Raw genomic sequence first — 21,675 nt, forward strand, 5'->3', positions numbered from 1 at the left:
ATTTATTAAGCGCTTACTATGTGCAAAGCACTGTTCTAAGCGCTGGGGAGGTTAGAAGATGATCAGGTTGTCCCACGGGGCGCTCACACTCTTAATCCCCATTTTACAGATGAGGTAACTGAGGCAAAGAGAAGTGAAGTGACTTGCCCAAAGTCACACAGCTGACAAGCGGCAGAGCCGGGATTTGAACCCATGACCTCTGACTCCAAAGCCCGGGCTCTTTCCACTGAGCCACGCTGTCTTGCCAGGTACTCCCCGGGCCCGCCTTCCGGAGGCCAGCCCCAGTCCCAGCCCAATGCCGCCTGCTGCACCTGCCAAGTTTTCAGCCTAGTGCTCACTTTCCCTGCTCTCTGAGCACAGGGCAGAGCGGCCTGTCAGTCTTCCCACTTCCCCATTCTGAGGATGTGTGGGTTTTCATTCCTTCAATCGTATTTATTGAGCGCTTACTGTGTGCAGAGCACTGTACTAAGCGCTTGGGAAGTCCAAGTTGGCACCATATAGAGATGGTCCCTACCCAACAGTGGGCTCACAGTCTAGAAGGGGGAGACAGAGAACAAAACAAAACATATTAACAAAATAAAATAAATATGTACAAACAAAATAGAGTAATAAATACGTACAAACATATATACATATATACAGGTGCTGTGGGGAGGGGAAGGAGGTAAGGCGGGGGGAGGGGGAGGAGGGGGCTCAGTCTGGGTTGGCAGGTTGGCATTAGAGGAGCGAATCAATCAGTCAATCAATCAACTGTATTTACTGAGCGCTTACTGTGTGCAGAGCACTGTACTAAGCGCTTGGGAAGCACAATCAATCAATCAATCAATCAATTGTATTTCTTGAGCGCTTACTGTGTGCAGAGCACCGTCTTAAGCGCTTGGGAAGCACAAGTTGGCAACACGTAGAGACGGTCCCTACCCAACTGTGGGCTCACAGTCTAGAAGGGGGAGACAGGGAACACAACATATTAACAAAATAAAATAAATAGAATAGATATGTACATGCAAAATAAATAATAAATAAAGCGAAGTGTGCGGGCTGGGTTTCAGTCTACCTGTACTACCCTTCTCGTAGCTCTTTACCCACCACGGGACTTGCCCACACAAGCCACTTAATTTTCTCGGTACCTCAGCAACCTCATCTGTAAAATGGGGATGAAATACCTCCTTGCCCTTCCCTTTAATCAACCGTATTTATTGAGCGCTTACTGTGTGCAGAGCACTGTACTAAGCGCTTGGGAAGTACAAGCTGGCAACATAAGTTGCCTTTAGATGGCAAACCCCACGTGGGACACGGAGTGGTTCCAACCACATCACTTTGTATCTACCCTAGTGCTTGGTTCAATGCTTAGTAAGTGCTCAGCAAATTGCACGATTATTATTACAATAAAATTATTAGAATAAGCGCCCAGCAACGCTTTGTATACTTTCCTAAGCGCTTAGCACACAGTAAGAGCTCAGTGAACACCCCTGATGGATCGAAATGCCACCACCAATAGTATCATTCGTTAACAACTCTTTGTACTATACTTTCCCAAGCGCTTAGCACACAGTAAGAGCTCAGGGAACACCCCTGATGGATCGAAATGCCACCACCAATATTATCATTCGTAACAACTCTTTGTATTACGCTTTCCCAAGCGCTTAGCACACAGTAAGAGCTCAGGGAACACACCCCTGATGGATCGAAATGCCACCACCAATATTATCATTCGTAACAACTCTTTGTATTATACTTTCCCAAGCGCTTAGCACACAGTAAGAGCTCAGTGAACACCCCTGATGGATCGAAATGCCACCACCAATATTATCATTCGTAACAACTCTTTGTATTGTACTTTCCCAAGCGCTTAGCACACAGTCAGAGCTCAGTGAACACCCCTGATGGATCGAAATGCCACCACCAATATTATCATTCGTAACAACTCTTTGTATTATACTTTTCCAAGCGCTTAGTACACAGTAAGAGCTCAGTGAACACCCCTGATGGATCGAAATGCCACCACCAATATTATCATTGGTAACAACTCTTTGTATTATACTTTCCCAAGCGCTTAGCACACAGTCAGAGCTCAGGGAACACCCCTGATGGATCGAAATGCCACCACCAATATTATCATTCGTAACAACTCTTTGTATTATGCTTTCCCAAGCGCTTAGCACACAGTAAGAGCTCAGTGAACACCCCTGATGGATCGAAATGCCACCACCGACATTATCATTCGTTTGGATTCCCAGACTTACCTGAATTCCTGGAGTCAGGACCCTACTGATTCCATCTAAGGTCCTCAGCAAAAACCCGTAGGCGTTTCCCTGAAACGGAAGTGTTGCGTCTTCAATTTCCTTGCGTTGGACCGGAAATCGTCTCAGGAAATTTTATATCTTAAGCGCTTACCTGCTGTGTGACCTGGGGCAAGTCACTTCATTTCTCTGTGTCCAGTTTCCTCCCCTGTAAAGTGGAGATTCAAAACCTTCTCTCCCTCCCTCTTGGACGGTGAGTCTATCTCATCTCTGTAGACTGTGAGCCCACTGCTGGGTCGGGACTGTCTCTATATGTTACCAACTTGTACTTCCCAAGCGCTTAGTACAGTGCTCTGCACACAGTAAGCGCTCAATAAATACGATTGATGATGATGATGATCTCTCCTCAGTGCTCAATACAGAGTTTTGCACATAATAGAGAAGCTATATAACACTATGAGCGTCAGGTCACGGGTTCTAATCCCACCTCCGCCGTTCGTCTCCTGTTGATAACAATGCCTTCTGCCCTCCCTCCACCCCCCACTACACAATGCCACACATACAATAGACAAAAAAAGAGAGGGAGGAAGGGAAAGGAGGGGCAAGAAAAAAGGAAAACGGGAGGAAACAGGGATGAGGAGGAAGAGATGGCAAGTTCATAAAAAAAGGAGTGGCAGGACTCGAATCCCCTTCAGTTGCTCTAGGCCTTTCTGCGGTAGAAGTTCGCAGGTTTTCCACAGAGAAATTGGAGGAAGGTTTAATCTACCGCTGAAGAACCTGGAAACGCAAGTTCAACTCCATGAGGGTGATGGGACTGTGAGACTGTGAGCCCACTGTTGGGTAGGGACTGTCTCTATATGTTGCCAATTTGTACTTCCCAAGCGCTTAGTACAGTGCTCTGCACATAGTAAGCGCTCAATAAATACGATTGATGATGGGAGGCTACCACCCCAGTGCATTTCCACTCTTTCCTGCTTCAGGGCTCCTTGGGCTAAAATCCCATTCATTCAATCAATCAGTCAGTGAAATCTGTCAATGGTATTTATTGAGTTCTTACTGTGTGCAGAGCCCTTAGGAGAGTACGACACGGTTGGCGGGCACATTCCCTGTGCTGTGCGCGCGGCACTCAACTAAGGGCTTGGGAGAGGACAATACAACAGAGTCGGTGGCCACAGTCGCTGCCCCCAAGGAGCTTACAGTCTTCCTCATCCTCTGGGCGGTGCGAATCTGTACCCAAAGCCCACCCGACCCTCCTCAGGAAGCAACCGATCCCCTTCCGGGCACCGAGCCGGAGTGGGATCCTATCCCGGCTGGAAAGCGAAGGGGCCCGGCCAGGAGCAGCCCCCCCGTGGCACCTGACTTCCCCCCCCCCTAGTCGCCAGGGCCCTGCGGGCCGGGAAGGTTGAAATCGGCCCGAAACCAAAGAAGCGGTCATTCAGCCTTCGGCCTCGGAAGCGTATTGTTTCTAGTTGGTTGGGGCTCCCCACGGATGGAGCCAGCGCCAACGCGCAACTCGGTGTCGGGATTTCATTAAAAAGGATTCGAACCCAGGGGCGGGGAGGGGAGGGGAGGGACGCCGTCTATTCTTTCTTCTCGCCGTCGTCGGGGGCCGGGTCCGCCGGGGGCTCCTCCGCCGTGGCACTGGCGCTCTCGGAGCCCGTGTTGCTGTCGCTGGTGCCCTCCTCGGCCGCGCTGTCCGCTCCCTCCTGCCCGCTCTCTTTCTCCTCGGGGCTGCCCGCGCCCTCCTCGCCGTTCTGCTGGCTTTCCGCTGCCTCCTCGGGGGGCGGGTCCTCTGCAAACGGACACGGGCACCGTCAGCGCGCGGGGCCCGGACCCAAACCCGCTCTCCTGAAGGCGAGGGGGGCGGCCCGGAGACGGGGTGGGGAGAGAGCGGGCGGTTAATCGGATGCCGGAGCGGAACGACGAGTCCGGACTTCCGACTCCGGGGTCCCTTCCCCGGCGGCTCGACGGCCCCGCCTCCTCCGGAGCCGTCCCTTCACCTCCGCGACGCCCTCCGCTCACTGCCAAACCTTGGTGGAGCACGACTTCGCTCGGCAGTTGGAGGCTCGAAGACCGAAACCCGCCTATCTGATCATCATCATCATCGTCAATCGTATTGATTGAGCGCTTACTCTGTGCAGAGCACTGGACTAAGCGCTTGGGAAGTCCAAGTTGGCAACATAGAGAGACAGTCCCTACCCAACGGTGGGCTCACAGTCGAAAAGGGGGAGACAGAGAACCAAACCAAACGTACTAACAAAATAAAATAAATAGAATAGATATGTACGAGTAAAATAGAGTAATAAATCTGTACAAACATATATACATATATACAGGTGCTGTGGGGAAGGGAAGGAGGTAAGATGGGGGGGATGGAGAGGGGGACGAGGGGGAGAGGAAGGAAGGGGCTCAGTCTGGAGGAGGTCTGCTCTGATCTGCTACGCTGGGCCTTTTAGACTGTGAGCCCACTGTTGAGTAGGGACTGTCTCTATACGTTGCCAATTTGTCCTTCCCAAGCGCTTAGTACAGTGCTCTGCACACAGTAAGCGCTCAATAAATACGACTGATGATGATGATGGGGCTGACGGAAAGGACCGACTCAAGATGCCGACCGATTTTCCCCGAAACCTCCTCCCCACGGCCGGTCCTCGAGAGCGACGGCCCTCGCTCGGGCTGGGAGGATGCTTTTGAGGAACGAATGCCAGTGGGGTGAGGAGGAAATTCTGACCAGAGGAGATGGTGGCTTTTGGACGCTCCTCTCCTTCAAGTAGGAGGGAGCGTTTTCTGGCTCTGGGCCAGAGACGGTGTGATTGGGGGCACGGGAAGGGATTTTTGTCCCCTTGCTACTCTCCCACTACAACCCAGCCTGCACATTTAGCTTCTCTAACCTAACCTTCTCACACTACCCCGATCTGAGCCCCTTCCTTCCTCTCCCCCTCGTCCCCCTGTCCATCCCCCTCATCTTACCCCCTTCCCTTCCCCACAGCACCTGTATATATGTATATATGTTTGTACATATTTAATACTCTATTTATTTTACTTGTACATATCTATTCTATTTATTTTATTTTGTTAGTATGTTTGGTTTGGTTCTCCGTCTCCCCCTTTTAGACTGCGAGCCCACTGTTGGGTAGGGACCGTCTCTATATGTTGCCAACTTGTACTTCCCAAGCGCTTATTACAGTGCTCTGCACACAGTAAGCGCTCAATAAATATGATTGATTGATTGATTAATTTCACCGCCCACAGCCTTACCTCTGGGCTGGAACGCCCTCCCTTCTCAGATCCGACAATAACTCTCCCCCCTTCAGAACCTTATTGAAGGCACATCTCCTTCATGAAGCCTTTCCTAAGTCCTCCTTTCCTCTCTTCCCTCTCTCTTCTGCATCACCCTGACTTGCTCCCTTTACTCATCCCCTCCCCTCCCTCGCTTATTAAGTACGCGCTTAATAAATGCCATTATTATTATTATTAAATAATATAATAATAATAATATAATAATAATAATAATAATGGCATTTATTAAGCGCTTACTACGTGCAAAGCACTGTTCTAAGCACTGGGGGGATACAAGGTGATCAGGTTGTCCCACGGGGGGCTCACAGTCTTCATCCCCATTTTACAGATGAGGGAACAAGGCTCAGAGAAGTGAAGTGACTTGCCCAAGGTCACACAGCAGACATGGGGCGGAGTTGGAATTCGAACCCGTGACCTCTGACTCCTAAGCCCGGGCTCTTTCCACTGAGCCACGCTGCTACTCACATTTATCTGTGATTTATTTATTCACATTGTTGCTGGTCTCTCCTCTAGTCTCTAAGCTTGTTGTGGGTAGGGAATGTGCCTCTTTAGCATTATACTGTACTCTCCCAAGCGCTTAGTACAGTGCTTTGCACATAGCAATCAATACATTCATTCATTCAATCGTATTTATTGAGTGGTTGCTGTGTGCAGACCACTGTACTAAGCGCTTGGGAAGCACAAGTCGGCAACATATAGAGACGGTCCCAACCCAACAGTGGGCTCACAGTCTAGGAAGGGGGGACAGAGCGCAAAACAAAACATGTTAACAAAATAAAATAAATAGAATAAACATGTACAAATAAAATAAATATATAGAGTATTAAATACAAACAAACATATATCCATATATACAGGTGCTGTGGGGAGGGGAAGGAGGTAAGGCGGGGGCTCAGTGTGGGAAGGCCTCCTGGAGGAGGTGAGCTCTCAGTAGGGCCTTGAAGGGAGGAAGAGAGCTAGCTGACTGAGTGAAAGAAAAAAGGCTTTGCATTTTTCCAGGTCCGATACCCAGGTTTCCCCTATAGGGCAGGGCAAGAATAATAAAATACAAAATAATAATGATACTTATTAAGCGCTTCCTATGTGCAAAGCGCTGTTCTAAGCGCTGGCAAGGTAATCAGGTTGTCCCACGTGGGGCTTGCAGGCTTAATCCCCATTTTGCAGATGAGGTCACTGAGGCCCGGAGAAGTGAAGTGACTTGCCCAAAGTCACCCAGCTGACAATTGGCGGAGCCGGGATTGGAACCCATGACCTCTGACTCCAAAGCCCGGGCTCTTTTCCGCCGAGCCACGCTGCTTCTCGAGAAAACACCGCCCCACCGAAGTCCACTCGGCTTCCTTGAACTGTCTCATTGTGGGGGGGTGGCTAAAACTGGGGCTGCGCCCCTCTCCTTTTCCAAGAAGACGATCCCGGGGGTGGGAATGATTAGTGGATGGATTAATGGATGGCGAATTCGGGGGAAGTTTGACGGATTGGTTTATAGGAGCCCTAAGGATTTGCTCATCAGCAGTTCTTGTAGAGACGACGGGCGAACCAGAGGCTACTGGGATACCCTTGGAATGGTTCGAAATTCCACCCGACTGAGGTGGCTATCCCTAGGGATGTTTCCCGTTGACCGACCCGTGTGAGTTCCCGGGAGCAGAAGCTGGGAGAGACCGCCCAGCGCAGTTCCTTGAACCCAGGACAGCATGGCCTCCGGGAAATTAGACTGTGAGCCCACTGTTGGGTAGGGACTGTCTCTATATGTTGCCAATTTGCACTTCCCAAGCGCTTAGTACAGTGCTCTGCACATAGTAAGCGCTCAATAAATACGATTGATGATGATGATGATGATGATGAAAGAGCTGGGGGCCGGGAGTCGAAGGCCCGGGTTCAAATCCGGACTCCGCCATCTGCTTGCTGTGTGACTGTGGAAGCAGCGTGGCTTAGTGGATAGAGCCCGGGCTTGGCGGTCAGAATAATAATAATAATAATAATGACGGCATTTGTTAAGCGCTTACTATGTGCACAGCGCTGGGGAGGTTACAAGGTGATCAGGTTGTCCCACGGAGGGCTTACAGTCTTTATCCCCATTTTACAGATGAGGGAACTGAGGCCCGGAGAAGTGAAGTGACTTGCCCAAAGTCACACAGCTGACAGTCGGTGGAGCCGGGATTTGGACCCACGACCTCTGACTCCAAAGCCGGATTGTTATAATAATATAATAGTTATATTATTATTATCTTTCCACTGAGCCACGCTGCTTCTCAGAAGGACCTGCATTCTAATTCTAGTTCCGCCACCATCTGCTGTGTGACCTCGGGCAAGTCACTTCACTTCTCTGCATCTCAGTTACCTCATCTGCAAAACAGGGCTAACGGTATGAGCCCCGTGTGTGACAGGGACTGTGTCCACCTTGATTAACTTGTATAATAATAATTGTGGTATTTGTTAAGCGCTTACTAAGTGCCGGGGTACATACAAGCAAATTGGATCGGACATTCATTCGTTCATTCAATTGTATTTATTGAGCGCTAACTGTGTGCAGAGCACTGTACTAAGCGCTTGGGAAGTCCAACTTGGCACCATATAGAGACGGTCCCTACCCAACAGCGGGCTCACAGTCTAGAAGGGGAACAAAACCAAACATATTAACAAATAAAATAAATAGAATAAATATGTATAAGTAAAATAAATAAATACAGTTCCTTGCCCCACATGGGGCTCACAGTCTCAATCCTTCTAGACTGTGAGCCCGCGTTGGGTAGGGACCGTTTCTATATGTTGTCAACTTGTACATCCCAAGCGCTTAGTACAGTGCTCTGCACACAGTAAGCGCTCAACAAATACGACTGAATGAATGAATGAATCCCCATTTTACAGATGGGGTAACTGAGGCACCGAGAAGCGAAGTGGCTTGCCCAAGGCCACCCGGCAGACAAGCAGTGGAGCCGGAATTAGAACCCATGACTTTCTAAATCCCAGGCCCGTCCTCTATCCACTAAGCCCTCCTCCTTCCCGGTATCTACCCCAGTGCTTAGAACAGTGCTTGGCACACAGTAAGTGTTTAACAATTATTATTCGCTGGGCCTCAGCTTCCTCTGCTGTAAAATGGGGATCTGACATCTGTTCTCCTTCCTACTTTTGACTGTGAGCCCCACGTGGGGCAGGGAAGGCGTCCAACTGGACTAACCTGTCCCTACACTAGCGTTCAGAACAGTGCTTATCACATAGTAAGCGCTTAATGAATTCTAGGACGGCCAAAACCTAAAGCACCGACCGCCTGCCAGACTGGACCGCCCGGACCCCAGGCCTCTTCCTGAACGGCCCGACGGAAGCAGCGTGGCTCAGTGGAAAGGGCCCGGTTCAAATCCCGACTCCGCCAAAATTGTCAGCTGCGTGACCTTGGGCCAGTCACTTCACCGCTCTGGGCCTCAGTTCCCTCATCTGTAAAATGGGGATTAAGACTTTGAGCCCCACCGTGGGCCAACCCGATCACCTTGCAACCTCCCCAGCGCTTAGAACAGCTTTTCGCACCGTCGGCGCTTAACAAATGGCATCGTCAAGCCCCCAAACCCGGACCCTCGGAGTCCCCGGGGGCTAGAGGCGGGGATGTATTTGTTGGTGGCTACTGATGCTTCGGCATCATATTAACAAAATAAAATAATACAAGTAAAATAAGGCCTATAAGTAAAATAAAATAAAATTTATTTTTTATAAATAGATAAAATAAGTACAATAAGGCCTATAAGGTCTGGGGGAGGGTCCGGGGGTCGGGGGACGGGCAGTTACCTGTCTCCATGGGAGCGCCGTCTTCCTCCTTCTTGTCGTCGGCCCCGTCGGCGGCCCGCTCCTCCTCCGCGGCCGAGGCCGCCGTCCCGCCCTGGCCGCGCTCCGCGGGCTCCGTCGCCTCCTTCTCCCTCTCCTCCTGCCGCTTGCGGGCCTGTTCCTCCGCCTGGGCGATCTCGGCCGCGATCTTCTCCATGTCCACCTCCACCTTCAGGCCGCACAGCTGGCCGCCGGGAGGGGACAAGGGACGGTCGGTGAGCGGGAGGCTGGGGGTTGGCTTTCCCAGTTCGGGGAGGCGGGAACGGCCGGGATGGGGGTTCACGGGAATCCTGGCTCCTGCTCTCGCCGATCTGAACGGCGGGCGCCTGCGCTCACACAGGAAGCGGGGGTGAGAACAGGAGCGCCGGCAGCCAAGAGCCAGGTAATAATGAAAACCCCGGAGTGACTACGGGGTTTCTGTTCCACGACTCCGTCTGGTAACAATAATAATCATCACCACGGCGGCATTTATTAAGCGCTTACTATGTGCGGATCACTGTTCTAAGCGCTGGGGACTTTACAAGGCGATCAGGCTGTCCCACGGGGGGCTCACAGTCTTCATCCCCATTTTACAGATGAGGGAAGGAATTAGCTACCAGGCTTTTCGTGCCAAGCAGCTAGCCAAAGTTATTCGCACTGCGCAGCTGATCTGACTAAGCAATCAATCGTATTTATTGAGCGCCTACTGTGTGCAGAGCACTGGACTAAGCACTTGGGAGGCAACATAAGCAGACATACCCACGCTGCCTAGGGGAAGCAGCCTGGCACAGCGGGTAGAGCACGGGCCTTGGAGCCACGTCAGTCTGCTGGGTGACATCGGGCGAGTCGTTTCACTTTTCTGGGCCTATCATCGCAGCTGTAAAATGGCGTTTAAGACAGGGAGCCCCACATGGGACAGGGGGAGTCCTCCCCAGCGCTTAGTACGGTGCCTGGCACATAGTAAGCGCTTAACAAATACCACCATTATTACTATTACTCATCGCTTTGTGTTGCAGGACCCGCACGAGTGCAGAAAACACGTACTGTCACCCCGCCACGGAAGGACTGCACCGATATGAACCCAGGGGATGGAAAGATAAAAGTTCAGAAGCAGCGGGGCTTACTGAGTTGTCACCCCGGCTCTGCCAGTAACCTGCTGCGTGCCCTTGGGCAAGTCACTTACTCATTTTCTCATCTGTAAAATTGGGAATTAAACCCCCGTTCTCCCTCCCCCTTAGGCCGCAAGCCCTAGGTGGGACGTGGGGCTACATCTGGCCTGACTCGACCCCAGCACCTGACGTTTAGTCTGCTTGGCACGACGCCACAGAAGCCGGCCCGGCCGATCCGTACCCTCTTCAGTTCGTTGTTGAATGAATCGGTGCTTTCCAAGAACTTGCGCTTCTTTTCCTGGTGACGCTCTTCGATCTGCAGGAGCTCGGCCTCTAGCTTTCGCTAGAAGACAAAAATGGAAGCTCCTTGAGGTCTCACTCCCGCCTCCGCTTTCCTCAATTGGGTCGGGCGGTATTGCTCTGCTCTCTCTCTCTCTCTCACTCGTGGGCCCGGGGTTTCTAGGATGGCGCGGCCCCTGAATTTTTCCCAGGAGGGTTTCAAGTGCAGCCAACGGACTCTGACCCAGGAAAGGGCATCGGGGGCCCTCAGAGAACCAGCGTAACCTACTGAAAAGAGCATGGGCCCGGGAATCAAGAGGAACTGGGTTCTATTCCCAGCTCCACCGCTTTTCCTGCTGTGTGTGTGTCACCTTGGGCAAGTCACGTGACTTCTCGGTGCCTCGGTTTCCTCCTCTGTGAAGTGGGGATACTTCCCCCTAAGACCGTGAGTCCCAAGTGGGACGGGGATTGTGGCCGAACTGATTTTTTTTGGTCTCTGACTCTGTTAGAACAGTGCCCGTTGTTGGGTAGGGATTGTCCCTTACCTGCTGCCGAATTGTACTTTCCGAGCGCTTAGTATAGTGCTCTGCACACAGTAAGCGCTCAATAAATACGTCTGAATGAATGAATTGAATGAATGGCACACACAGTAAGTGCTTAACAAATACTGTTAAAAAAAGGGTGGTAAGCGATCATCACGGGGCAGGTACCCTAGCGTTTTCTCGGAGTCGCTCAACAACATTAAGGAACTTAATCCGTCCCCTTCCCAACACAATCACAACAACAGCAACAACAACAACAAAAACCTCACAAGAAGGCCGTTAAGAACCAAGCTAGCTCTCTTCCTCCCTTCAAGGCCCTACTGAGAGCTCACCTCCTCCAGGAGGCCTTCCCAGACTGAGCCCCTTCCTTCCTCTCCCCCTCGTCCCCCTCTCCATCCCCCTCATCTTACCTCCTTCCCTTCCCCACAGCACCTGTATATATGTATATATGTTTGTACATATTTATTACTCTATTTATTTTACTTGTACATATTTATTCTATTTATTTTATTTTGTTAGTACGTTTGGTTTGGTTCTCTGTCTCCCCCTTTTAGACTGTGAGCCCACTGTTGGGTAAGGACTGTCTCTATATGTTGCCAATTTGTAATTCCCAATTGCTTAGTACAGTGCTCTGCACACAGTAAGTGCTCAATAAATACGATTGATGATGATCACGGGGCAGGTGCCCTAGTGTTTCCTGGGAGTCGCTCAACAACGTTAAGGAACTTAATCCGTCCCCTTCCCAACACAATAACAACAACAACAACAAAAGCCTCACAAGAAGGCCGTTAAGAACTTGAAATGAGCTTCAACTGGAAAGGCCTCACTCGTAACCTCTCCCCTAAATCGAGGAATTAAGGTGACCGGCAAGGCCCCGACGCGACAGAACAAGGCCGGGCCACCCGGGCCGAGCCGTTCCGGCCCCCGAGCTCCGACGGGAAGCTGCGGAAGGAGCCGTCCGTACCTGGTGGACCATCAAGGACTGGACTTGGCGTTTGAGGACCTGCATCCTGGCTGTCGTGACCACCGACCGCACGTCCGGCACCACGCTCTCGCTCAGAATTTCACTGATCAGCCGGTGGTTTCTCTGGAAACGGGCCGTGGCCGTGTGCTTCATCGAGAAGCCGTCGTCGTAATCTGAAACAAGAATCCGGGTTCGGGCCGCCGACACTCACCAAACGGAGCCAAGATGCTTCCGGGGATGTGGGATGGGGAATGGGGAATCTCCCAAGCAAGACTCGGGGCAGGGGCCCTGGGCAGTCTTTCATAAATCCTTCTAGGGACCAGGCGGGGTTTACTGATGGCCAACGAAGATGCCAGCCAAGTCTCTTCGGGAAGAAACTGAGGCAGCATATGAAAACACAACACCCTCGTGGCAGGACTCGAGGGTTTAACGGCAGCTAAACCGCTTTGCTGCGATCCAGAACCGTCCTGGTCACCGTGCAACTAAGCCATTCAGATTCTGCAAAAGAATAATAACGACTGCAGTCTTTGTTAAGTGCTCTCTACGTGCCAAGCGCTGTACTGAGCGCCGGGGTAGATGCGAGGTCATCTTTATTTTGTTAGTATGTTTGGTTTCGTTCTCTGTCTCCCCCTTTTAGACTGTGAGCCCACTGTTGGGTAGGGACTGTCTCTACGTGGTGCCAATTTGTACTTCCCAAGCGCTTAGTACGGTGCTCTGCACATAGTAAGCGCTCAATAAATACGATTGATGATGATGATGAGCAGGTCCCACATGGGGCTCACAATCTAAGCAGGAAGGCTATCAAGTGTTGAATCCTGATTACGCAGAGAGGCACAGAGAAGCCGTGTGGACCAGCGGAGACCGAGCACGGGCCTGAACTCAAGAGGACCCGGGTTGTCATCCCTTCCCTGTGCCATGTTTGCTGTGTGACCTCGGGTAAGTCACTTAACCTTTCTGTGCTTCAGTTACCTCGTCTGTAAAATGGGGTCTGTGTGGAACAGACTGTGTCCATCCAACCGGATTATTTTGTATCTACCCCAGCACTTGGTACAGTGCCTGGCACTGCGTGGCTCAGTGGGAAAGAGCCCGGGCTTTGGAGTCAGAGGTCATGGGTTCAAATCCCGGCTCCGCCAATTGGCTGTGTGACTTTGGGCAAGTCACTTCTCTGGGCCTCAGTTTCCTCATCTGTAAAACGGGGATGAAGACTGGGAGCCCCACCGTGGGATAACCTGATCATCTTGTAACCTCTCCACCGCTTAGGACAGTGCTCTGCACATAGTAAGCGCTTAATAAATGCCATCATTATTATTATTATTATTAACAAATTAAAAAGAAAAGGTGACCCGCCCGAGGTCACACATCAGACGAATGACAGGGCTGAAATTAGAACTCACACCCCGTGACTTCCAGCCCTGTGCTCTTAACATTAGGCCACACTGCTTTGCAGGAAGGGAGAGAGAAGGGGGGATAACGGCGGGGATGGCGTGGGCGTGTCGGTGAGGGAAAAATGAGCGAAGCAAAACTAGCAGCTCAATGTTGGGTGGCCTTTCTTCCCGGCAGGCTGTGAGGGGGTGACGCTCACGTGAATTTCCCTCCGCCCCCCGGGAAGAGACAGGGACAAATCCCTGTCAGACAAATCCCTCTCAGGCAAATCCCACGGGGATTTCCGCCTGACCGGTTACCGCTTCACGGCAACTCCAGAGTCCCAGGGAGCCGGAGGGCTCCCTTTCGGGCGGAGAGGCAAGCGGCTCGGCTTTTCTCTTACCGTCGGGATCTTCTGCCGGCTGGATGCTCATGTAGGGCTCTCCTTTCTCCATGCGCGACTGCCTCTGTCGACTTTCCTCCTCCAGCGCCGCCTCGGCCCGGCTCTTGGCGTTGATGTAGGCGAGGTAAGCCGGGGAATTGTGATAGGCCTTCATTGACTCGTTGTACTCGATCTGGAAATGAAGCCAGGGAAACTGCTGGTGGACGAGGGGAGCCTTCCTATTCTGTTTATTTTGTTAATGATGGGCATCTAGCTTTATTTCTGCTTATTCTGATGACTTGACACCTGTCCGCGTGTTTTGTTTTGTTGTCTGTCTCCCCCTTCTAGACTGTGAGCCCGTTGTTGGGTAGGGACCGTCTCTAGATGTTGCCGACTTGTACTTCCCAAGCGCTTAGTACAGCGCTCTGCGCACGGTAAGCGCTCGATAAATACGACAATGAATGAATGCCAACTTGTACTTCCCAAGAGCTTAGTACAGTGCTCTGCACACAGTGAGAGCTCAATAAATACGACTGAATGAATGAATGGAGGTGGGAGGCAAGCGCTAAGTACCACGTTCAATTCCCAGAGGGCACTCAAGAAATATTTATTTATTCATTCAATATTTATTTAAGAAATATTTATTTATTTATTTATTTAATATTATTTATTTATTTATTTTACTTGTACATATCTATTCTATTTATTTCATTTTGTTAGTATGTTTGGTTTTGTTCTCTGCCTCCCCCTTTTAGACTGTGAGCCCACTGTTGGGTAGGGACTGCCTCTATATGTTGCCAATTTGTACTTCCCAAGCGCTTGGTACAGTGCTCTGCACATAGTAAGCGCTCAATAAATACGATTGATGATGATGAAATACCACTACGGTCCCCCTAGTCTGTAAGCTCTTTGTAGGCAGGGAATGTGTCTGTTTATCGTTCTATTGTACCCTCCCAAGCGCTTAGTACAGTGCTCTGCACACGGTAAGCGCTCAATAAGTCTGACTGACCGGCTGATCATTTACGATGACCACGGAACCAGACCGGCAGCGGCCCGGGCCCCACGCTACCTTTTCTGCTTCATATTCATTCAGATATTCCTGTTTCTCTTCATCAGTGAGGTCTCGCCACATCCCCCCGATGATCTTGCCGATCTCCCATAACTTCAGGTCGGGGTTGGAGGCCTTCACCTGGTCCCAGACCTTCAAACGACAAGAGCCGGTTCTCAGAGCGAGGTGTGAACAGTCGCAAACCACACGCCCTCGAGGGGAAGGAGCGCAACCCACAGATTCGACCGACCCTTCGGCTCCGTGGAAGCGGAACATCCTCTCTGCCCTCTAGGAAGCTCAGGCACCAGCGGTGAACGAAGGGGGCCCAGCTCCCTTATTCGGCGTACAATTCTTCAGTGTCTTCTTGTCGACTCGGGGCAGGAAACCAACCTCACCTTCAGGGCACACTTTGCTGCCCATCTGAGGTGCACGCACCCACACCCATGCACAGAAACGCAGCCCTACGCACCCTCTCCCTGACGCAGCCTAAAACACGGGGTCTCCTGGCGTTGCCCGTTCTAAAGACAAGATACACCCAACTTCCCAAAGCATCCGCTCGGCAGAACCACTGGAAATTCTCCTCAAGGAGAGGACCCCGAGGCTCCTCCAGCGTGACAGAGAGCCACGGAGGACTCACCTTCCGGCTGTATCTCATGTAGGGCATCAGGGGCTTATCTGGAGGCTTCGGGGGTTTGGGGATGGTGATGCCAGAGGAAGCCTGGAAAAGAGGTGAACGGAGCCATTAGTCCATTCGAGGCAACCGGGTCCGGGAGACCAAGAGCAAAGCACGTAAAACAACGCATCTGGCCCGGCAACCTGCCTATCCTCTTCCTAGCCGGCCACCGATATCGCCGCTGCAGCTATCGCTAGCGGGTCTCTAGCACGCCTCAAACGAGTGGCGAGTGGCCAAGGTCGTCACAAAAGCATCGGAACAAACGGAAACGGTGCTCAGGAGTGCAGCGCTCGGCTACTGCCCCGCAATCCTTTTCTCCTGGCGGAGTGCCCGGCTGCCGATTTTCCAACTCCGGGGGTGGCGGGGGCAGGAGGGAAGGAGTCAGCGTGAAGAAGCGTGGAATGATCCGGGCGGCAACCACAGGCCAGGCCCTGACTGACAGCGGAGACATCTCCCACCTCCCGTGTGCCTCCCGCGAGACCCGGGGCCTCCTCGCACGGGGGACACGTGTGCCTGCGCTGGTGACGGGACCCCACGTGGCCTGGATGGCATGGTCACGCCCCACCGGGGATGGGGCTTTCCGTTCCATTATTCTTTCCGGAATCCCGGGAGGGGCGGCTCTTTCCGAGCGCAACCTCCTGGAGGACGCCCGGAGACGGAAGTCAGAGGGGAGACGGGGCCGAGTCCATCAGTGGTAAAGAAGTCAGGCCCGGGTGGGACAACCTGTGACAGCCGGGTTACCGGTGCCGCCTTCGGGTTTACGGGCTGACCTCGGTGGCGTCACCTTCGAATACGAAGGACGTCCGCGGCCTGACCGTTTCCAGGACGACAGACCGCCAGGGCAGCTTCTGCCCGTCGCTTGCTCTCGGCCTGAGGCTCCCGAGCAGGGAAGGGAATTCTGGCCCCCGGCTCCTTCATGCCCCCGTTGGGGTCCGGAGGAGTGGGGGCTCGGTGCCTCCAGGGGTTGAAGACCCCTTCCGGATCAGGCTCCGGCAGCCAGGAAACGAGCGGTGGCTGGGTGGGCGTTAAGCTGGTGGTTTGGGTTGGGGGTCTCTAATGAAGCTGTCGCGAGGAAAAGCAGGAGCGAGGGGCTGCTTGTCCACGTGGTGACTTCCGTGTCACTACACGTTCTTCAAATGTGGACCCACGGGATTCAGACAGGAGGAAATCCATCAAAGCACCCGTCCCCCGTACACCCCCTCGGCAGGTTTCCTACTGCGCGACCACAAGATACACACGGTACGTTACACTGTGGACATGCGTATGAGGTAAACACTGGGCGGAAACAATGAAAGGCCCCAGACAGACGGATCGTGACCAGCTAAATCACGGGCTCAGCAAAGGAAAACACCAACGGGCTTCCGCTCCTGGCTTTGCCCCCGGGGTCACTTTAAGACAAGCGGCGCCCTGAAACCCCACAGCCAGCAAGGAGGCCGGACACGATTCCGCTGGATTTGGCCAGAGGACTGTGTCCCGTCCCCGTAGATGGCCCGGAGGGGTTGGGGGTGGGAGAGGGGGTTTACTCACGAACTACGGCCAAAATGGTCAATTTGATCCTGGGAACAAAGCACTACTCAATCTTCCCCCAGAGGATCTGTCCTTAAGCCAACCCCCAGCTCGATTGCTGCGGAGGTCACAGCTCAGATCAAGTCAGAGGAGAACCCGACTTGAGTTTCCTTCCAACCTCGGAAGTCACGGCCCTGCCTGACTGCGGAGCTTTCTCCTCTCGCCAAGATTTCCCTTCTCCTGACTGGGTCGGAGCTGGGGGGGGTAACGGGGATGGGGATTTCCTCGGGCCCGTCCTACTCATCGCCCGGATCGCCCGAGCGGCTTGCGGAGGCGGAGCGGAACGGCTGGCGAGCGGGAAGGGCGGCCTACTCGGGACGGGAAGGGCGGAGTGCGGAGGGGCCTGACTCTGAAACCGTTTCTGGCCGGGTCCAGGTGCTTGCCGGTTGCCGAAAGAGTTGATTCTCCTACCGTGACCCGGCTGTTGGTGCCCGGGTTCCCTCCCAGCCTGTAGTTGTTGTACGCCAGATGGCTGTATGGATTGTATCCCACAAACCCCGGTGTGCTGGGCATTTGCTGATGGAAACAAATGAGACAAAAACACGAATGAGAAATGAGCTCAAACGAGGAGAACACGAAAATGAAAAATGGTCGGCATATGGCATGCAAAAGCAACCGGAGTTTCAACAGGAAACGATGGGCGACGATGCTGGGCCGCCGCGGGACCCTTCGACCGGGACGCCCGCAGAGCTTCCACGGGGAGCGGCGAACGAGGGCCGGGGCCGTTCGGGAAACGGCGCACGGCCTCGGGGAAATACCTCGGGGGCGGGAAGGCCCGGGCACCCGGAGGCGCGTCGGATGCCAGACTACCAGTCGGGTGCCACCCCCGAGGCCACCAACCACAACCACGCAACCACACCGCATCAAGCTACGCAGCCACCCTCGGCGGGGACTCAGGCCGGGAATTCCAGTTACGGTGGACTCGGTGATTGAGCGCCATCAGGCCCGGGACGCCGATACAGAATCCGACCCCTCCTGGGATCCCGGCCCTCGGCTGACGCCCATCCTCAGCTCCCCCTTTCCCCCCTCTTCTTCTGCACCACTGTGCCACAGGGGAGAAAGGGTCACGGAGCAGGGCACCTTTCCTGGAGCGTGGCAAAAAGACCGCGGCTCCCGGTTTTGGAGAACCGAGAAGAGCGGAACCACGAGGGAATGTACCAATGGGGAATTCCTAAGAGATGGACTTGCCCATGTGAAACTCTCAAAGCCGACACACCCTCACGGGACCCCTTCTTCTGCCAGGGAAATCAAAATTTCAGCCCAAGTCTGATATTCTGCCCGTATGGCGCACATCCAACAAGGTGAAGAGGTTTTGGGGCACCTGCTCAACGGCTTCTTTGCTCCTCCCATCAGATTTGTTAGCCTCTAAAAGCGAGGTGCATTTGCTATTACCATCTTCATTCTATGGGGTCACCCTTAAAAAGTCGTGAGATTATATCTCTGTTATGCCTTTAATCGTTCTAGAAAGTAAGCTCATTGTGGGACGGGAATGTTATTGTTCTATTGTACTCCCCAAAGCACTTAGTACAGCGTTGGACACAGCAAGTGCTCAATAAATGCGACTGAATGAATGGAAGTTCTCTTTGTTCGCTCCTGAAAGGCCTGATCGGGCTGATAGCATCAGAGATGGACTCTTTCCGCTCCCACGAAGGATCTCTGGGTGGAAAACTTGAAATGCTTTCTAAAAATCAGGTGGCCTCTCTAACATCCAGGTTCCCAGAGAAGCAGAATGATCTAATGCCAAGAGCCCGGGAGTTGGAGGACCTGGGTTCTAATCCTGATTCTGCCACTTGTCTGCTGTACATGTATATATATATATATTGTATATAATTGTATATTGTATATAGACAATTGTATATGTTGCCAATTTGTACTTCCCAAGCGCTTAGTACAGTGCTCTGCACATAGTAAGCGCTCAATAAATACGATTGATGATGATGACGACCTTGGGTAAGACTTCTCTGCGCCTCAGTTTCCACATCTGCAAAGTGGGAATTCAACACCCGTTCCCCCTCCCCTCTAGACTGTGAGTCCCATATGGGCCAGGGACTGTGCCCGACCTGATTATCTCGTATCTACCCTAGCACTCAGTACAGTGCCAAGCATAGTAGGCACCGACAAATGCCACAATTTTTAGGCAATGCTCAGAAAGGAAGGTAATGGTGTGTGGCCCAATCCCCATCCCTGCGGTTGGCCCCTTGTTCTTTTCGGTGTATAAAAATGATTTCAAGAAATCCCAACGGCCCGTGCTGTCGGCCGCCAGCTAACGTGCTACTTTTCAAAGACCTCCAGCCACCGTGATGGAAACAAACAACGGGAGAAAGTCCCTAAGCATCAGAAAAGGCAACACGTATGCGTTCCGGGAGACATCAAACCGTAAATTCCCTAGAAGTCAAGTGACCCAGCCTCTCGACGCCCACTCTTTACTGCCAGAGATGCCTAGCGAATCATCGCCCAAGTGGAGGGATTTTTTCATCTTAGGTCGTAGAGCAGGTGTGGAACTGGCTCTGATGCTTTACCTTGTGGGAATGCAGAGATCAGCGCTTAGAACAGTGCTTTGCACATAGTAAGCGCTTAAGAAATGCCATTATTATTACATGGCCCTGGAGCTTGATCCTGGAGGTGGGAGTGATCATGCCAAATGTTCTGAAGCCAATGTGACACGGGGGAGAAGCCATCTGAGGGAATCCTTAGGCCATCAGGGCAACAATGACTGTGAGCCCACTGTTGGGTAGGGACTGTCTCTATATGTTGCCAACTTGTACTTCCCAAGCGCTTAGTACAGTGCTCTGCACACAGTAAGCGCTCAATAAATACGATTGATTGATTGACTGATTGATGAGCCCCGTGTGAGGCAGGGGCTGGGGCTGACATGAGCGTCCTGGTTCTACCCCTGCGCTTAGTTCATAGGAAGTGCTTTATAAACGCCAAGCCGCCGGCCCGTTTCGACAGCACGCCACGTGGACAGGCGAAGCTCTTCACGGGCTCATGTCTACCCACTCTCCCGTCGAATTCCCGCAAAACGCTCCGTACGGTACTCGGCACCCAGTAAGCGCTCCACAAATTGCACAGATTGATTGGTTTTTGGACCGCGTTTCGTCCTTTACACTTGGGAGGCTCGGCCCAACGGTAGGACCCAAAGCCCGTCCGTGGCCTGACCCCGAACGGGTCCGTCCGTTTCAGCGCCGCTGATGGATGTGTAAGCCTGGGGACGCAACGGGGTGGTGAAAGGGGGGGCCCGGGAAAAAGAAGTTGGAAGTGACGGGCTCCCGGCAGTCCTGCCCGCCTGAACCTGTACTTCCCAAGCGCTTAGTACAGTGCTCTGCACACAGTAAGCGCTCAATAAATACGACTGAATGAATGAATGGATGAAACTGACCCTCGCCCCCTTTTCCTATGTGGGGTGAGAGACCAGAAATGAGCCATAAAGGGATCTGAAAATAAAATCGCGCCGGTTCGACCAACGGTGACGTCGCCGAAGCCACCGCCTCGGAAGGGCTCCGGGGCCGTCCCCTGCAGAAGGTGGAGACGGGCCCGGCCTGGCTGAAAGGAATTCCAAGTAAAGGGCAAAAACCACTTTCCCCCTTCAACCCCGGATCAGATTCCCATCGGCCGCGCCAGATCTTTTCACCGGTCCCGGGGGTTCGGCCGGCTCTCTGGAACGTGACCGCGGCCGGAGAATCCCGCCGGGCCAGACCAGAGGAGGATTGCAATGGGTGCTGTTTAAGGGCTGGACGGGAACGCCTCGGTTCTGGCCGAGCAGGGGGACGGAGGAGGAGGACGTGGGGGGGAAATCCAATTTCACGCCACGGGCCGCGTGTCAACGGGCTCCTTTAAAATACGCTTCAGGCCCGAGCCGAGCCCGTGAGGGAAACCGAGCCGGCTCCCACCCGGTTCTGTTACGGATCCGGCGGAGACCATCCGGGAGGCAGAAGGGAACTGAAAAAGAACCGCATCTCCGCAGAGTTCGCCCCTTCGAGGGAAAGGCAGAATCGAGCTGCCGCTTTGGACGTGGGCTGTGCTCCGTCCTGGTGCTGGGATCACCTCCTGACTGTCGCAGAAGGGGGGTGTGGGTGTAAGAAGCAAGGCCTCACTAGCAGATTTCCACGAACAAGAAAATCAATACTTACTGTTGCGGGAGCTGGGGTGGGAGGTGGGGCATAAGATGGTCTTTCTGTTCAAAAGAAAGAAAATAAATAACTTGTTCTAGACCACGGCGAGCGAACACTCCCCAACAAACAACCAACTGTCCTGTCTGAAGAGCCCGCTGGGGATGGGGCTATGGGATTTCCATTTTGCTGGGAAATTCGTTCCTCATAAACGGCACGGGAAACAGAAAGGGAAACTTACTTGACATTTCTGCAGGGAAGTTGTCAGCTCCCTAACGGTGAACCTGAAGAACTAGAAAATAAAGAGAACCAAACCTC

The 21,675-nt window shown here is 52.7% G+C and overlaps 1 protein-coding gene across 1 annotated transcript; it reads right to left on the reverse strand.

Annotated features, from left to right (window-relative positions):
* Nucleotides 1-3,268: 3,268 nt before the first annotated feature.
* Nucleotides 3,269-21,412, reverse strand: SMARCE1 (SWI/SNF related, matrix associated, actin dependent regulator of chromatin, subfamily e, member 1). Its single transcript, XM_038754199.1, has 9 exons — nucleotides 21,379-21,412; nucleotides 17,660-17,764; nucleotides 15,647-15,727; nucleotides 15,031-15,162; nucleotides 13,983-14,154; nucleotides 12,218-12,390; nucleotides 10,674-10,775; nucleotides 9,309-9,528; nucleotides 3,269-4,032 (listed from the first exon to the last, which is right to left on the reverse strand). Exons 2-9 carry the CDS (start codon nucleotides 17,759-17,761, stop codon nucleotides 3,821-3,823), a joined length of 1,194 nt encoding a protein of 397 aa, XP_038610127.1. The 5' UTR covers nucleotides 17,762-17,764; nucleotides 21,379-21,412; the 3' UTR covers nucleotides 3,269-3,820.
* Between the last annotated feature and the right edge of the window lie 263 nt (nucleotides 21,413-21,675).

Source organism: Tachyglossus aculeatus, chromosome 11 (assembly GCF_015852505.1).
Source record: "Tachyglossus aculeatus isolate mTacAcu1 chromosome 11, mTacAcu1.pri, whole genome shotgun sequence".
NCBI lineage: Eukaryota > Metazoa > Chordata > Mammalia > Monotremata > Tachyglossidae > Tachyglossus > Tachyglossus aculeatus.

Coding starts and splice junctions, on each gene's coding strand:
- SMARCE1 (XM_038754199.1), bottom strand. CDS start 17,761: ATGCCCAGCACACCGGGGTTTGTGGGATACAATCCATACAGCCATCTG. Junction 15,163..15,646: donor ACATGAGATACAGCCGGAAG/GTGAGTCCTCCG, acceptor TGTCGTTTGAAG/GTCTGGGACCAGGTGAAGGC. Junction 12,391..13,982: donor GCCGGCAGAAGATCCCGACG/GTAAGAGAAAAG, acceptor TTCTTGTTTCAG/ATTACGACGACGGCTTCTCG.